Source organism: Cydia strobilella, chromosome 20 (genome assembly GCF_947568885.1).
Source record: "Cydia strobilella chromosome 20, ilCydStro3.1, whole genome shotgun sequence".
Classification (NCBI taxonomy): Eukaryota; Metazoa; Arthropoda; class Insecta; order Lepidoptera; family Tortricidae; genus Cydia; species Cydia strobilella.
This window is the reverse complement of record NC_086060.1, coordinates 2,691,151-2,707,277: the sequence shown is the minus strand read 5'-3', so window position 1 is coordinate 2,707,277 and position 16,127 is coordinate 2,691,151. Positions and strand designations below refer to the sequence as shown.

The window sequence follows — 16,127 nt, the reverse complement described above, 5'->3', positions numbered from 1 at the left end:
CGGAAGCATAGATAGGTTGGTGACTGCTTACCATCAGGCGGGCCGTATGCTTGTTTGCCACCGTCGTGGTATAAAAAAAAAGGTTCCATCCTCACCCTTAATGTAAGGCCTGAGTGGACGCTCGAGTTGGGCGTGCAGCGGGGCGGGGCGTGCGGCGTGCATGTTAAACAAATGCAAACGTACACATATGCTGCTCAAATCACTTGTGAGCCCGACGCCACGCTGGACGCCCCACCGAACGCTCCGCTTCGAGCGTCCACTCAGGCGTCATTTAGGGCTATAATTGTTGAGTAATAACTTAGAATCTGACCGACATCCTGTGACAAATCTGATGGACCCCTGCCTGCCCCTATCACCTCTGCTGCGGAAGCATGGATCGGCTCTATCCCTTACCCGTGACTCGGTGATACTTGTTGAGTAATAACTCGACTCAATAAGTGCCTAATTGATCTGTCCGGCACACTTTTGTGACAAATCTAACCGCGTCTTCACTTACTGGAATCTGACCTTGAATTACCATAATATAATTATAGTTGAATGGTTTTATGGCGCTAATCTCAAATTTTCACTCGTCAAAAAGTAAAGTCCTGATTGCCATCTATACCACCTGTACCTACACTTCAATCACTATCAGATCATTTTATAATATTATCATATCTTGATGGGTTTTAAAGTAATCTTTGATTTCTGAGCATTTCGATTACCTATCCGGCTTTAGCAGTAAGTAAGGTTGCCGTATGAACAAATGGAATATCCTGACTAAAATCCAGACATCTTCCGGACGGTAATATGTCCAATGTATGCAGTCGCTTTTATACTATCGTTTTACCATTACTGTTACTACTATAATGTATAGAAACGCCCATTAAATCCCTTATTCTTTCGTGGGTCACTATTCCCTTAACTCGCCACCATATGCTGTAGCTACAGCATCCCTTTCCTCTGCCAAATTCCAAACTTTTATGGCTTAGCTTCTAATGGTTAAAAGGTGAGGGTTGTAAAAAACTCTGACACTCGACATGTCCCCCCGCAATCCTGCCAAAGGAGCAAAAATTATGACATGCCAGGGAAAATCCTGACCCTAGAAGTAGGTATTTTTAATGATCACTTGTTGTGTGGATGCACCGAAATGTAAATCACATATCTACTCGTAATAACTATCAGGTGTTTTTCAGGGCTGTCCAGTTGTTTTGTTATCTGCTAACCTACTAAATATTATTGTTATCAAATAGCTGCCGTTATTATTATTGTTTTACAGGTGCTTAACTATTTAGATATATCTAATCTATGTGCGATATACAGTATATTAATTTTAAGTCAATGTACAGAAGATATGCTTAATAAGATTATTCCTCAATTTAGACAATAATTAAAAAGCGCTTGGCATTAATCAAAACAGAAAAGCTACTGCATCCATCAATTCAATTTTTTGCCAGTTTTTTTAAATACCATGGTAAGCGATCATCGTAGCCTATTGACGCCTGCAACTCCAGGGGTGTTACATGCACGTTTCAAATTGCAGACCCTTTAAAAAACCTGTACACTCCTTTTTTGCAAAACTCAGGTATTTTTCGACGAAGGAAAACATCGTAAGGAAACAAGAAATTGTAGAAAATTATTGAGGGCGCCACTTCCTACGTAACTGTCACATTTTTGAGGTAAAATGCTTAACATGGCAACAATTTAGTATGGTTTTTTTTAAGTTCCATTTTATTTATTTGTATTTTATGTCGCTCTTATATTTAAAGAAATTCAAAGGTGCGTATTACTATGTGAAGATTGTGAAGTCCCTAACGCCAATAAATCTAGCGTAGTCTAGCCCAGCAATGGGACATTTATACATACAAGCATTTGATATTGAGATTATTCTATTTATTCTAGGTCCATTCATCGGAGGGCCGCTGGCAGCTCGCGTCGGTCGCAGATGGAGTCTGATTGCTTCATCCATCCCTCTGTTCGCTGGCTGGATCCTCATAGCGGCCGCTACCGCTGTGGCCTTCATTTACGCTGGCCGGTTTATGTGGGGCGTCGGTGTCGGCATGCTGTTCACCGTGTCGCCCATGTACTGCGCTGAAATTGCCACGGTAATGTCATTCGTCTCTCTCTGAATCGCTTCATCCCTCTCTTTAATTCTATATTTACTTGGCGCCGTTCCGTGCAGCAAGAGTTGGGGGTATTGGGATGGGGTGGGTGGAGGTTATCCAAAACTGCCCAGGATCGGAGTCAGTGGAAGATTCGAGTCCTACAGAGGCTAACAGGATGGGCAAAAAAAAAAAAAAGTTCTGAGAACCTACTTAGATATCTTAGCTAAGCGAACCTTTATGTGACTTAGGTACTCGAAATTATATGTTGAATAAATGAACATATTGTTTTGCGTAGTAAACTTCTGGCTGGATAAAGATTATCAGGTCAATTTCAAACAATAACACTGTATCGAGCGACCCAAATAGATTACGAGTCATTATATCGCTAATATCTTCCGGAACCAAGTAATGAAACGAATTCATGTAGTATGTGTAATACATAAATAATGAATTGAAACGAACGCTTCCTATAAAATAAATAAAATAAAAATTATTTATTTCAACTCTTCAACTGTAAAGCCATTTAGAAATATAACTACATTACAAAATAAAAATAAAATACATAAAAGTGACATTTAAACAATACATAATTAATTACATACATATTTAAAAATAAAAATAGCTCCGGTTAGGTAGAAATGATCACTTTTTTTGGTCAGTGATGTTAGACCCAGTGTTTTGTCATGGGGCAATCCAAGCGCTCAGAGAATATGCTCATAAAGAGAGATAGAAAGCGTTTCGTTTTCGTAGCGCAAACGATTGTCATTTTGGCTAGGCCCCCAGGATGGTATAGGAGTTGCTGAGCACTCTCTCCCTTCTGATGGCGTGAAAGCAAGTGCGCGCCTCTGCGATCATACCTGACTATAATAATGTTTTTATTTCAGAATGACAGCAGAGGCGCCCTCGGCTCGTTCCTACAAGTGTTTATCACACTCGGGTTCATACTGGTGTATGGAATCGGCCCCTTCGTCTCGTACAGCGCCGTGGCGTACGTTGGTGTTGCCTTCGTGGCCGTCTTCGATATACTCTTTTTCTTCATGCCAGAGACGCCCATATACTATCTCACCAAGAGTAAGTAACTGCAATACTACTGGGAGCCTTATGTTATGGCAATAAGGTTTCATCTCGTACAGTGCCGTGGCATAAGCAGGTCGGTATTGGCCCCGTCTTCGATATACTCTTCTTCTTCGTACCGGAGACGCCCATCTGCTACCTCACCAAGAGTGAGTAACTGCAATACTATTGGGAGCCTTATGTTATGGCAATAAGGTTTCATCTCGTACAGCGTCGGTGTTAGCCGTCTTCGATATACTCTTCTTCTTCGTGAGCGAAACGCCTATCTGCTATCTTACCAAGAGTGAGTATTGTGAACTCTTTAGAGCCTTCCAGGCTAATGTACCGATTAGGATGGATGGATGCAAAGTGAGTGCTTAATTCTCTTTGGTATTACTGAAGTTTGAAGAGCTGTTTTAGATAAGGTTAGATAGAGTAAGAGAAATATTGGGACAAGAGAAACACTTGTAGTGAATCCTCATACTGTTTCTCTTGCCCACATTACCTTACCTTTGTATGTGCCTCGTACCTCTCTATGTAGTGAAAGACGTTTGTTTCTAGCCTCCTGACTTTATCCGTTCAAATAATGATTTGGTCAATGTTTGTAGACGACCGGGAAGCTGCCGCTAATTGCCTGATGACGATCCGAGGCCAGTCCCGCTCCGGAGTGGAGGCAGAGCTCGACCTCATGGCCAGCGACGTAGCCGCCTCCATGGCCAAGACAGCTACGGTAGGTTCTGCAAAAATAGCACATCAAAAACAACGGCACACATTATATGGGAGACTAAAGCTCACTAACAACAAGCTCACAGGGTTATGGACAGTAAGCAGTCCAGTGGCGTCTGAACAAGATTTTTCAGATGACTCCAATGACTAGGCCATCGTGAGAGAATGGGTGGAGACCGGAATGTTAAAAGAGCCTATCTAGGCCGCGTAGGAGGACGTCCTGTCGGACGCCCCAGGTATCGCTGGAGCGTCATGGTGGAGGTGGATCGGCGTGAACTCAGTCAACAATTGGCAAGAAGTAGAACAGAACGAGAAAACTGGCGCTGAAGTCCAAGTTTCATTTTGGGTCACTGAGCCAACGGAGTAAGTAAGTAAAAACAACGGAAAACGGAATACGGATTCATGTTAAAAATCTGTGGCGCTCAATTGATGTTGAAGAGTTGAATTGAGTTTGACCGACTTTTGGTGAGAATTCTTTGCCCGGCAAGCAAAAACTTTGCAGCAGGAGTGCCTGAAATAAATATTTACCGTGAATACCTTCATCCAATCAGCAATACATTTTCATTTTTGTGAGAAGAGAAAATAATTTCGTCAGCCAAAATAGTATCTTAGCAACTGATGGCTAGCAAAAACGTTTCTCCACCAGCAATTAATATACATATATGTAGATACGGAGAATTTTAAATAGTTTTGTGAGCAGTGGGTACCTATAGCGTGCTCCCAAAACGTAAATCATCTTCGCTTCGCTCATTACTCTCTACTTATACAGTCAACAAAATGTAATCCAAATCTGTAACAATAATGTCAAAGTGAAATAAGAGTAAGTATTTATAATTATGAAATTATATTACAAGGAATCAGTTTTCCTAGGAAGTTTAATCGTTTTCTAATACTTACTCCTTTCAGATCGCCGACGTGTTCCGTGGCAGCAACTTTAAGGCGTTCTACATCTCGTGTGCGCTGGTGTTCTTCCAGCAGTTCTGCGGCATCAACGCTGTTCTCTTCTACATGACCAACATATTTGAGGCCGCTGGTTCTGGCCTGGACTCTTCTATTGCCACTATCATTATTGGAGCGGTGCAGGTCTGTATTAGTATCACATAATGGATCTTCATAAAATATAAGGTTAAAACTAAAAACTCAATACATGGAACTTTGGGATATAACTTCGCAGCTTTATTTTGTTTGGGTTAATTAAAGTCATCTTGATTAAGTAAATATTAGATGCCTGTATAAACACTAGTGCGACAGGCAATAAAATCATAAATATTATTTCGGACTACCTATTCGTTTCAAATTATGCTTTTTTTTAAGTATATCCCTGTATTTATCTTCATTCGATTTAGATCAACTGTTGTGGCTCTTGTTCTGAGCGTCACAGGTTTTCGCCGTTTAACAAAGCTTTTATAGGACGGCTTAAAACTCGTTGCTAAGAAAGCCTTGGACACGGACAAGGTCACGTTCCTTAACATTTAGGGACCTGTAACTGGTTTCCCGCGATAGGAGGTCACGAAAATGTGGCATGTGTGTGTGTGACAAGGGAGAGGTGGGATTCACAAACTTTGAGAAGTCACTTTAACTTATTTAAATTATTTTATTCGCTGTACAGTTAAATTTACATATCGTTACAAGTTTTTGGAACGATAATCGTTTTTAATCATTTAATTTTCTTTCCTAATCTTTTTTGGGTTAAAAAATTACTATATAATATTTCTTTTGTCAAAAATATTTTGATAAAATGTTAATAATACTTAACTCGATTTGCCGATTTCATTGAAAAAATGTGACGTCACACCAGGGGGGAGGGGTTTGCCAAATGTGACCAAGTGTGACAAGGAGGGGGGACGGGTCAAAAAACCTCAAAAATTGTGTGACGTAATTAATGGATGAACCCTAGGGTTACCCTACTTAGTGCGATACATTAAAAATAAACTTATTGATTTAAACTTTCACGATTTTTACTCATTATTATTTACAACGACGGGACTTAATCGCGTAAAATAAGTATTAAATTTACCTCCGACGTTTCGAGGACGGCGTTGTCCCCGTGGTCTCGGAGAAGACTGGCTAAAGTTGACATCAACATCTTCTAGGCGCGCGAGTTTTTCGAACTACCCGCACTTGGTCTTGTTTATTAACTTGAACGTTCGTTCGTTCGTTGTAGTGCGCAAAACGTTCAAGTTAATAAACAAGACCAAGTGCGGGTAGTTCGAAAAACTCGCGCGCCTAGAAGATGTTGATGTCAACTTTAGCCAGTCTTCTCCGAGACCACGGGGACAACGCCGTCCTCGAAACGTCGGAGGTAAATTTAATATTTATTTTACGCGATTAAGTCCCGTCGTTGTAAATAATAATGAATAAACTTATTTCTTAAATTCTTACTTCTTACCTATGGCGGGTGCTGGGTGGGCTGAGGATGTGACTCTCATACACAGATCCATGTGTTCTTCGTGTTACCTATTGTCATTGGCTTGTTTGTTGTTTGTGCAGGTGGGCGCGTCGTGCGTGACGCCATTCGTCGTGGACCGGCTGGGGCGCCGCATGCTGCTCTTGTTCTCCGCCTGCGGTACCACCATTGGTTTGGTACGTTTTTTCAACTGAGGCATGTTCCAATGCAGTTAAGAAAGTTATGGTACATCGAGTTCACAAACCACGTTGCAGGCCAAACGTTCCAAAAATATATTTAAACTCCTTTAAGACACTGTGAGTGGTTTAAAAGTGCCGCCAAAAAACACTCTTTTGAAATTTAAGAATGTTCGATTATTTTGATTGAAGAGGTTAACAGGGGCAGGTAACTCCGATTCGAAAGAATCCTGGGGTTGTGGACAGTACGTAGTCCAGTGGCGTCTTAACAAGATTTTTCAGAACCAACTAGTGTCCGACCAAAACCGAAACCGAGTTTCGGTTTCACTTTAGTTTACGCCGAAACCAAATCTTCGGTAGAAACATGATTTTTATGCCAAAAATTTTCGGTTTCGGACGGGACTATAACAATCCTAATGTTTGAACTTCCAGGTCCTCCTCGGCATGTTCTTCCTCCTGGATGAGCTGGACAGCCCCGTGGTCGCCAGCATCGGCTTCCTCCCCATCCTGTCGCTGGTGGTGTTCATCGTGACGTACTGCGTGGGCCTGGGCCCGCTGCCGTGGGCGGTGATGGGCGAGCTGTTCCCCATCGAAGTGAAGGCGCAGGCCGCGCCCATCGCTACCGCTTTCTGCTGGACGCTATCTTTCTTGGTCACTAGGTAGGTAACTTGGGGGAAGCCAGCTTAGGGGCATTCCAGAATAGTGTCGGGTATAGTATGAATTATCTCAGATGATTTATTCGGGCTCGGGCCCTAATCCGTTAAACAAGCCTTTGTTTATTTTATGGAGAGGCGCCTTAGTCGCGTGCTGAGCGCGTGCCAAAGCAACCATGTCGTTAAAAAGCGACTATCGTGATAGTATTAAGGTTCAAATTTATGTAACAGCTCATTCTGAGATAACGAGTTTGGGTAATGAAGGACGATCGGTTGCCTATGTGGCCTCAGAATGAGCTGTTACATAAATTTGAACCATATAAATAGGACGATACAATTTCTTTTTAAACGATTTTTTCCCGTTGAGTCAGTAGCAGTAGCATTGGTAACCGCTGTCCAAAGAAACTAAGGCTTTTGTTTAACAGATTAGGGCCCGAGCCAGAAAAATCATCTGAGAAAATTCATACTACAATACCGGTTTTTTTTAACACTTCTATCACATTCTTACTAGATCTTTCTATAGTATTCAACATGTATCATCATCCCTATTGGTGATTGCAGGTACTTCGGGCCAATCTCGGAGGTGCTGGGCATGTACGTGGCCTTCTGGATCTTCGGCGTGTGCTGTATCATCGCCTTCTTCTTCACGCTGTTCCTGGTGCCAGAGACCAAGGGCAAGAGCTTCGCCGAGATCCAGGAGATGCTCTCGGGAAAGTAAGTGATCATCAGGCGTTGTCGGACATTGATCAGGTCGGGGGCCAATCTTTAACCTTTAATATGATGACAATCATTGATGAAAAAACGCCAATGGAACTTGTATGTATGAAAATAGTCACGCGACTTTTCATTGCATCCTGTTATCCCGATTTTTTTTTCGTTTGGCGTTTGTCGATGTACGAGTGCCATCTTGGCTGCAAGGCTATTTTTATTCAAGTTGAGTCATTCAAAAGGGTCTCTATTGTTTCCCATAAAGTTTTAAGTATGTATTGTTTGTCCGCATTTTCGTTAGTCATAATTTGTTTTTTTCTCAGAAACGCGTAACTTTTCAGGACTGCCATAAAACATCCCTAACCTAACCTATCTATAGGATAACCATACGAAAATCCTGAAAAGTTAACGGTTTCAGAGTAATGACTAATGATAATCTGACAATCATTACATTATGACTTTCAATAATTATAAACCGAAATAAGTATCGTACAGAAGAGAAAAACGTGGCAAGATTTATGTTATTGGTGGTGGTTCGTTATATTTCAATAATTATGTCAAACAAAGGGACGCCCATTCAAAATATTAATGCAAATGAAATGTCGGCGGTTATAATTATAACGTAGACATAGAGCCCAATTCAGATTTAACAATTTGATACTAATGGTTATGGTTATGGTGGTGGTCAATTTGGTTATGGTTTTGATACGACTTCGATTGCTCACGGTGATTGATGCATGCGAAATGAAGTAAAAGTCGTGCGTGAGATGCACGCCTATTAGCAAGATGATCGTCAAGGTCGTGTCAAAACCAGTCCAATATCATAACAAATTAATTGTTAAATCTCAACTGGGTTTATAGACGAAGATGGGCGTGTCGTTCTATTATTTTTTTAAATCTCCATTTATTCGATTTTCTATTACGTTAGGCATACAGATGTAGTGCATAATACTTTACCATCATACTTTCACGGAAACGTATCAACGTATCATGCTAATTCAGTCAGTCTCAGTACAGAAAGTACTGAGATTGGCTGAAGTAGCATGACAAATATGAACGTCTCCGAGAAAATACGATGTTAAAAGATTATGCACACATCTGTACCTACAAGTGCCCATAGTGTTATTGGGTTCTGAAAAGTTGGAACATTTTGGAGTGCTCATGGTCCTCGTAGGAATCTACCAAAAATTTCTGGGAATCCCAAAACTCATGAACTTGCGACAGTAAAAAAAACCTGGGCAAGACAACTTTTAGACCGACACAAATTTCGCTTTTAAATAATGTATGTAGTTTTTGTTACTTTGTAATGATAGATATAACACTGTGATACACTTACTTATTTTAATAAAAAACCGGCCAAGTGCGAGTCGGACTCGCGCACCGAGGGTTCCGTACTTTTTAGTATTTGCTGTTATAGCGGCAACAGAAATACATCATCTGTGAAAATTGCAACTGTCTAGCTATTACGGTTCTTGAGATACAGATACTTGAGGTTGAGATACAGACGGACAGACGGAAAGACGGACAGCGGAGTCTTAGTAATAGGGTCCCGTTTTTACCCTTTGGGTACGGAACCCTAAAAAATGCACAATACAAAAAAAAATATGTATTACTTTTATATCGTTTTATGTAACTTAATAAACGGATAACAATTATTTAGAGTAAACAAAAATAAATAAATCCTTAAAGTAAATATAATAAACTAAACTTAAAAACTAGGTACATAAAACTACAACTAAAACTATAAATAAAAAACTGATGAAATCATTTTATGTTTAAACCGTTTGTGAAATCTAAAAAACCGTTGATAATCGTTTCCTATCCGTCGTTTTGATATTTCTGACGAGACAACATTTTACAGGGGTTTGTAACTTTTGTAAGAGGTTGTTAAGTTTTATGAATAAGGGGGCTAATATTTAAAATTGGAAACGGTAACTCAAGAGACATTTTTGGTAACGCCAGAGACGTGAAATGTGTCGGTCTAAATGTTGATTCACCCTATTAATTCAATAATTTGTACCAGTCGGCTGGCTTGACAAAAACTGCGCGCTGGTATCTCCGGCATCTACTCAGGATGCCTCGTATCGTAGAGAAGAGATAATCGTGTCAAGATTTATGTCATTGGTGGTGGTTCGTTATATTTTATTTGCTTATTTCATTGCGTGCATGACAACATTAAATGCATAGTAGGTATAACCTGTTTTCGGTAGTTGTAATTTAGTGGAATCGCAAATAAATATATTTAATTTCCTTTAAAAGTGTCACATGGTAGCAATATTATTTTCACCTCGGGCGTTAACACTTGAATCCCTCACTACGCTTAAAATTCAATGTACGCCCACGCCGTAAATATGTAATTTTGGTCCCTTGTGACACATTCTACTTATTAGACAACCGCTAATCGAAACTTCAATAATCTATGGTCATGATGAATTGACCGGAAAGGGTGTAGAGATATACCGGTCAATTCGAACAACGTGATAATTACTAGATACGAGAACAATACGAGATATAATAGATACGTTATAGTTTAGTTCTCAACTAGTTATCTTTTGCAGTTCGATTCGAGAAACCAATTGTCATTTCACGCCACGCACCATTGGATGTCTAAGTAATATCTTAAGCAAATCTTAAAGAGATCGTTGAAGAGGACATTCGGAATCGCGGAAATGTCAAATTTGACATGACTTTCTCAAATATCTCGTTATCGTTTCTGTTTCATCTCTAGTGGATATCTAGTTGATATCTAGATCATTGTTCGAATTGGCCCGATAGACACGAACGTGCTTTTAGGTTTAACGAAATCTGTATTTACTTGATGCTTCTTGAGTCTTAGAACAATAAATAAAATAAACAAATAATAATTAGGTGGGTCAGCCATTTAAGTACCTATTTCTTGTTGTTATCCTGTAGACTTGTCCAGGGGACAATAGGGCTTGTAACTGTCACAAAAATGCAGGTTTGGTCAATTTAAATATAGTGATCAAAATCAGGATTTTAAGGGTGGTCAATGGAAATGTCACCATAACAACGAGAGAAGAAAAAGTTGTTGTTATGACAGTCAATTATAATGTACCTAATTAACATTTTAATATTTTTTCAGACCATCAAAAGGAAAGGCGTAACCAACCTACAACAGAACAAGTCAAGCCACAACTACCCACCGATGAGTGGCAACACCAGAAAAAGCGCCAACTTATACTTGCGGTTAGCAAACTGACAAAACAACGCAAATATACTTCTAACCCTGTGACAAAAAAACTAGTTCCTATTTCTTCAGCAGCAAAGTTAAGCTGGCAGCTCTCCTAGTGATTTATAGTATCTTTGCGAAGTATTCGGCGTCATCGTTAGTAAAAGCTACTTTGTTATGTTTGACATAAAGTTTATATTTGAATGTTGTTATGAGAGTACGTATTATATTTTTTAGCAATATTAATAGTCCTGACGAACTGGCATATTTTCACCCGAAAACTTTACACGATAGAATTAATACCCTGTACGAATTTATACCTTTTTACTACTTATATTATTTAATTTCGATTAAAATTATTGTGAATAGGAATATCGTATAGAATATACTATTTTAAAGAATTTACTTTTAAGTGCCTGTACATGTGAGTACAAAAAATAGGTCAGACTAAGTACATGAAATGTGATATAAATACATAATATTGGGTAAAAATCCTATCTTTTTTTTTTATAAGTATTTCAAAGAGCCAGTGCCATTACCCAGTGAGTTTTTGTAGGTACCAATATTTTGAAGGGATTTTTACCCATACGAGTATAGTAAGTTATAATTTATAAATTATAATAATACCTATTAAAATTAAGTTTTTATTTGACAGCTTGATGGAGACGACTTTTATTTAAAATAAAATTTTATATTAAACTACCCGAATTTGACATAGTTTATAATATTTGGATGTATATAATTATTGGCTTCAATTTCAAGCTGTTGGTAATGTTATTTTGTTGACGAATAAAAATTTAATAATTTCATAGTGTTTTTAATTGCTTATCTGGAAGTAAACAAATACTTTATATGTACTTCACATTTATATTAAAAATATTTAAAAACGAGTGAGTCACGTATTATTAAGTCGAAGAGCTCGACATGTTTCGATCCAATTTACGAGGATCTTCTTCACGGAGCAACGACACGTCTTCACTGGTCGAGGGCGCGCCGTGTGTACGGCGGGCCAAACCCCCACTAGCACGCTTACGACAGGTACGCGTACGCATGAACCTTACCAATTTCTTCTTGCATTTTAGGCACATTTTAGGACAGCCGCACGATCGATCGATATCGGTTGCGTTCGCCAAAGCGGTTTGACTTAAGCGTGAAGATGTAACAGACAGACAGAAAGTATTTATTAGTATGTGTAGTATGGATGGAGTAGGTACCTCCTAATGGATAGTAGAGATACAGTCGTCGGCATTTTTAGCTATTCTATTCTACCCATATTGCATAAAGTGCCACCTATCTATCCTTAATACTAACTACAAAGACGTCTTGGTCACATTGATTATCATTTTATTACAAATGGAGCTATCTCATACAGCGAGCTACGTAAGTAATTCTCTTCGCCGCCTATAGAGTTCGCTGTAATTAATTATTGTATCGTTCAAATGTTTTGGAAGATACACTGAAAGAAGCCGACGTTGGGTAAGTTAGTTATTAATTTGTTTACCTTATCGTTCACAATTTGTTATTATTGTCTATAAACGTTTTTACTAGACTACAACAAAAGCATTTATTTATAACCGAATTTCAAAAAGGAGTTCTAAAAAAGAAAAAAAGATTACTTTTTAAAATAAGCCCCTGTAATTACCACTCGATTGGATTGATTTTTAATATGATGAATTAATAAATTACAAAATGTATGAAGACTTAGATATTTTCAAAGAGGGATATAATAAGATAGAGCGGTACTGTCATAGTAAATTTTGTAACCACAGAAAATTCACTGCCATCTATCGATACACTTTAAAATTAAAAATGAAGATTTATAAAAATACGATAAAATGTATTTAAATATGGATAAATGATTTTTTTATTTGCATTAATTATTTTTTCATTTCTCATGCTCTGAAAGAGGGTCATTGTTGTTCTAAAAGGTGTGCAGAAAATGATACGTGTCTGCACTAGAGCATTTTACGTTCGATGTACGATTTTATTAATTTGTTTACAATAAGCAATTGAAATTTAAGTTTAAATGGATTTGTTATACAATTTCCATTCTAGTATTTGACTCTCCATTCCATAAATAACGATACTTTTGCCTGAATTGTTAATTCAAAGTACCCTCAAGAAATACTATAAAAATGTATACTTAGTCATGTTTTTTAAAAAACCCATGCATTTTACTTTTCTCGTATTCGAAATGAAAAGTAGAGTGTTTAACTCGGGTGAAAGGCATCATTTCTGCCTCAGACTCTTGGCGCTCTCACTGCGTTCGAGCGCCAAAATACCTCGGCAGGAATGAGTGCCTTTCATCCCTTGGTTAACAATCTACTATTATATGATTTGACCCATGTCCTTTCACTGATATGCGTTAAAATCTTAAAATTGTTAAATAACAAACGAAAAGGTCAACGCCCTCAATACGAGAGTAGGCCAAAGGTAGTGGCGCCATTTGATCGAGAGTAAAATTTTCGTGATTTTCGAGGCACGTTTTTTCCTTAGACTGTATCTATTACGGAGTTATATCTTTCTTTGATATTTTTAATACCTACTGTTTTGTACTTATAGGAAAATAGTTGTAAATTTTATAAATAGTTGTAGTGATGATGTACATAAAACAGACAAAACAAAATAAAAATCTCACGTCAAGTCATCACGTCACGATAGATCGAAAATGTCGAAAATATAACAAAAAAAATGGCCAAGAGCATGTGGGGCCATGCTCAGTGTAGGGTTCCGTAGTTACCATTCTAGGCTAAACGGGGGCAATAGCCAAGAGGATATAATAGGATAGAGCGGTACTGTCATAGTAAATTTTGTAACCACAGTAAATTTACTGCCATCTATCGACACACGATTAAAACTATAAATGAAAATGTATAAAAATACGATAAAATGTATTTATATATGGATAAATTTATTAATATATATTTATTTAACTAAAATAAATTACAGTAGGAATAAAAAACTTAAACTAAAATACTTAAACAATAAACAAATTACAAACTAAAAAATAGTAATAAAACTAAATAATAATACTAAAGTAAAAAATAAACTTAAAAATACTTACATAAAATGACTTTCTAAATTTTGCCCCCTTGGCAAGGTGCCCATCACGCAGGCGGCATTCCCGCGCTGGATTGCTATGGCCAATCTTTTCGCGAGAAAGCCGCCCGCGCGAGGGTCACCTGTGGCCTCCCTCAGGTGTACCTGTGGAGGTACCTCCCATACAATTTTTTTTAGATTTTATTTTACTACTTTTTCGGATTGGTTGATTTATATATCCATGCCAAATTGCAGCTTTCTAGCACTAACGATCACGGAGCAAAGGCTCGGACGGACAGACAGACAGACGGACGGACATGGCGAAACTATAAGGGTTCCTAGTTGACTACGGAACCCTAATGATTAATTATTCTTCAGATAGGCGTCGTTGTAACTCGCGCCATCTATTTATACGCCAAATATTTGTTTTATAGGCGCCGGTGCGTGAAGTTCAGTGTGGTGCCATGGAGAAGAGAGAATACACGTACGACCCGGTGGCGGTGCCGGGCCAGCAAAATGTTCAGAAAGGACAGGTGTGGCGGCAGTTTTTTATTGCTGCTATTGGTAAGTTTTTATTTTTATAAATTATCTTTTATTTTTTAACATAATTATCAGAGGTCGGACAAATCATCGCAAAAGCATCAAAAATCATTTATATCTCAAAATAGGACATGATTTATTAAACTCGTATTATGTACTAGTAGATTGTTAACCAAGGGACGAAAGGCACTCATTTCTGCCGAGGTATTTTGGCGCTCGAATGCAGTGAGAGCGCCAATAGTCCGAGGCAGAAATGATGCCTTTCACCCGAGTTAAACACTCTACTTTTCATTTCGAATACGAGGAAAGTAAAATGCATGTATTTTTTTTAAAACATGACTAAGTATACATTTTTATAGTATTTCTTGAGGGTACTTTCAATTAACAATTCAGACAAAAGTATCGTTATTTATGGAATGGAGAGTCAAATATCAAAATGAAAAATTTATTACAAATCCATTTAAACTCAAATTTCAATTGCGTATCGTAAAAAATTAAAAAAGTCGTACTTCGAACGTAAAATGCTCTAGTGCAGACACGTATCATTTTCTGCGCACCTTTTAGAACAACAATGACCCTCTTTCAGAGCATGAGAAATGAAAAGTATTTTTGAATAAAATTTCCAGTTTTTATACTCAAACTGCAGTTCAAAATTTTGCAATTTTTTAGGGTTCCGTACCCAAAGGGTAAAAACGGGACCCTATTACTAAGACTCCGCTGTCCGTCTGTCTGTCTGTTACCAGGCTGTATCTGATGATCCGTGATAGCTAGACAGTTGAAATTTTCACAGATGATGTATTTCTGTTGCCGCTATAACAGCAAATACTAAAAAGTACGGAACCCTTGGTGCGCGAGTCAGACTCGCACTTGGCCGGTTTTTTTTATCCTGTTCCATACCATATTTATTTTTGCGATAATTTGTCTGAACTCTGATAATAATTAATCATATTAATAGTTATTAATTATTTAATATCTCTAAAAATAAAACTAAACCAAAAATAAGTACTTAAACAAACAAGAAGAAAATAATATAAATCTAAACTAAAAGATTTCCTACATAGGTATACAATCGTCCTTATGCCGAAGCATTACGGGCGACTTTCTGTCTTACCCCAACGCACCTTAATTAGAGTTACCCGATGTAATTATCACGATATTAAGAATGATCTAAAAATTAGGTGACATACTTAATTTATTTTCATACACTAGAATAATTTCATACACGTTTGAAGTCGGTGCCAAGCCAAATTTTAAAAGCCTCAATACCCCGTTAAATCAAATGCCAACCTGTAAAGAAAGAACCAGTATATATTATAACCAGTATAGTAACTATTTGGCTTGGCGCCGACTTCAAACGTTTCAGCTGCTAAACCTATAAAACGGGATAATATTTTATTTTATCCTTTTTGAACTCGGTTCTACTTTTTTTAAAGATAGTGTGTACACATTTTGGACACTTTGTCCGTATCGATCTTTTTCAGACGTGGCTGGACACAGTGTACACATAAAATTGGATGTTTTACATAAATTAAAGTGATTTTTTTTTAATTA

General features: G+C 38.0%; 1 protein-coding gene across 2 annotated transcripts in view; it reads left to right on the top strand.

Annotated features, from left to right (window-relative positions):
- LOC134750506 (facilitated trehalose transporter Tret1-like) overlaps nucleotides 1–11,806 on the top strand; it is a 54,626-nt gene extending 42,820 nt beyond the window's left edge. For both annotated transcript variants that reach the window (XM_063685693.1, XM_063685692.1), the window contains exons 4-11: nucleotides 1,882–2,084; nucleotides 2,969–3,155; nucleotides 3,746–3,867; nucleotides 4,770–4,946; nucleotides 6,354–6,446; nucleotides 6,879–7,105; nucleotides 7,661–7,813; nucleotides 10,911–11,806. In XM_063685693.1, the coding sequence (XP_063541763.1) occupies nucleotides 1,882–2,084; nucleotides 2,969–3,155; nucleotides 3,746–3,867; nucleotides 4,770–4,946; nucleotides 6,354–6,446; nucleotides 6,879–7,105; nucleotides 7,661–7,813; nucleotides 10,911–10,932 (1,184 nt within the window). In that variant the 3' untranslated portion in view covers nucleotides 10,933–11,806. The remainder of the gene's footprint in view (nucleotides 1–1,881; nucleotides 2,085–2,968; nucleotides 3,156–3,745; nucleotides 3,868–4,769; nucleotides 4,947–6,353; nucleotides 6,447–6,878; nucleotides 7,106–7,660; nucleotides 7,814–10,910) is intronic.
- Nucleotides 11,807–16,127: the final 4,321 nt, after the last annotated feature.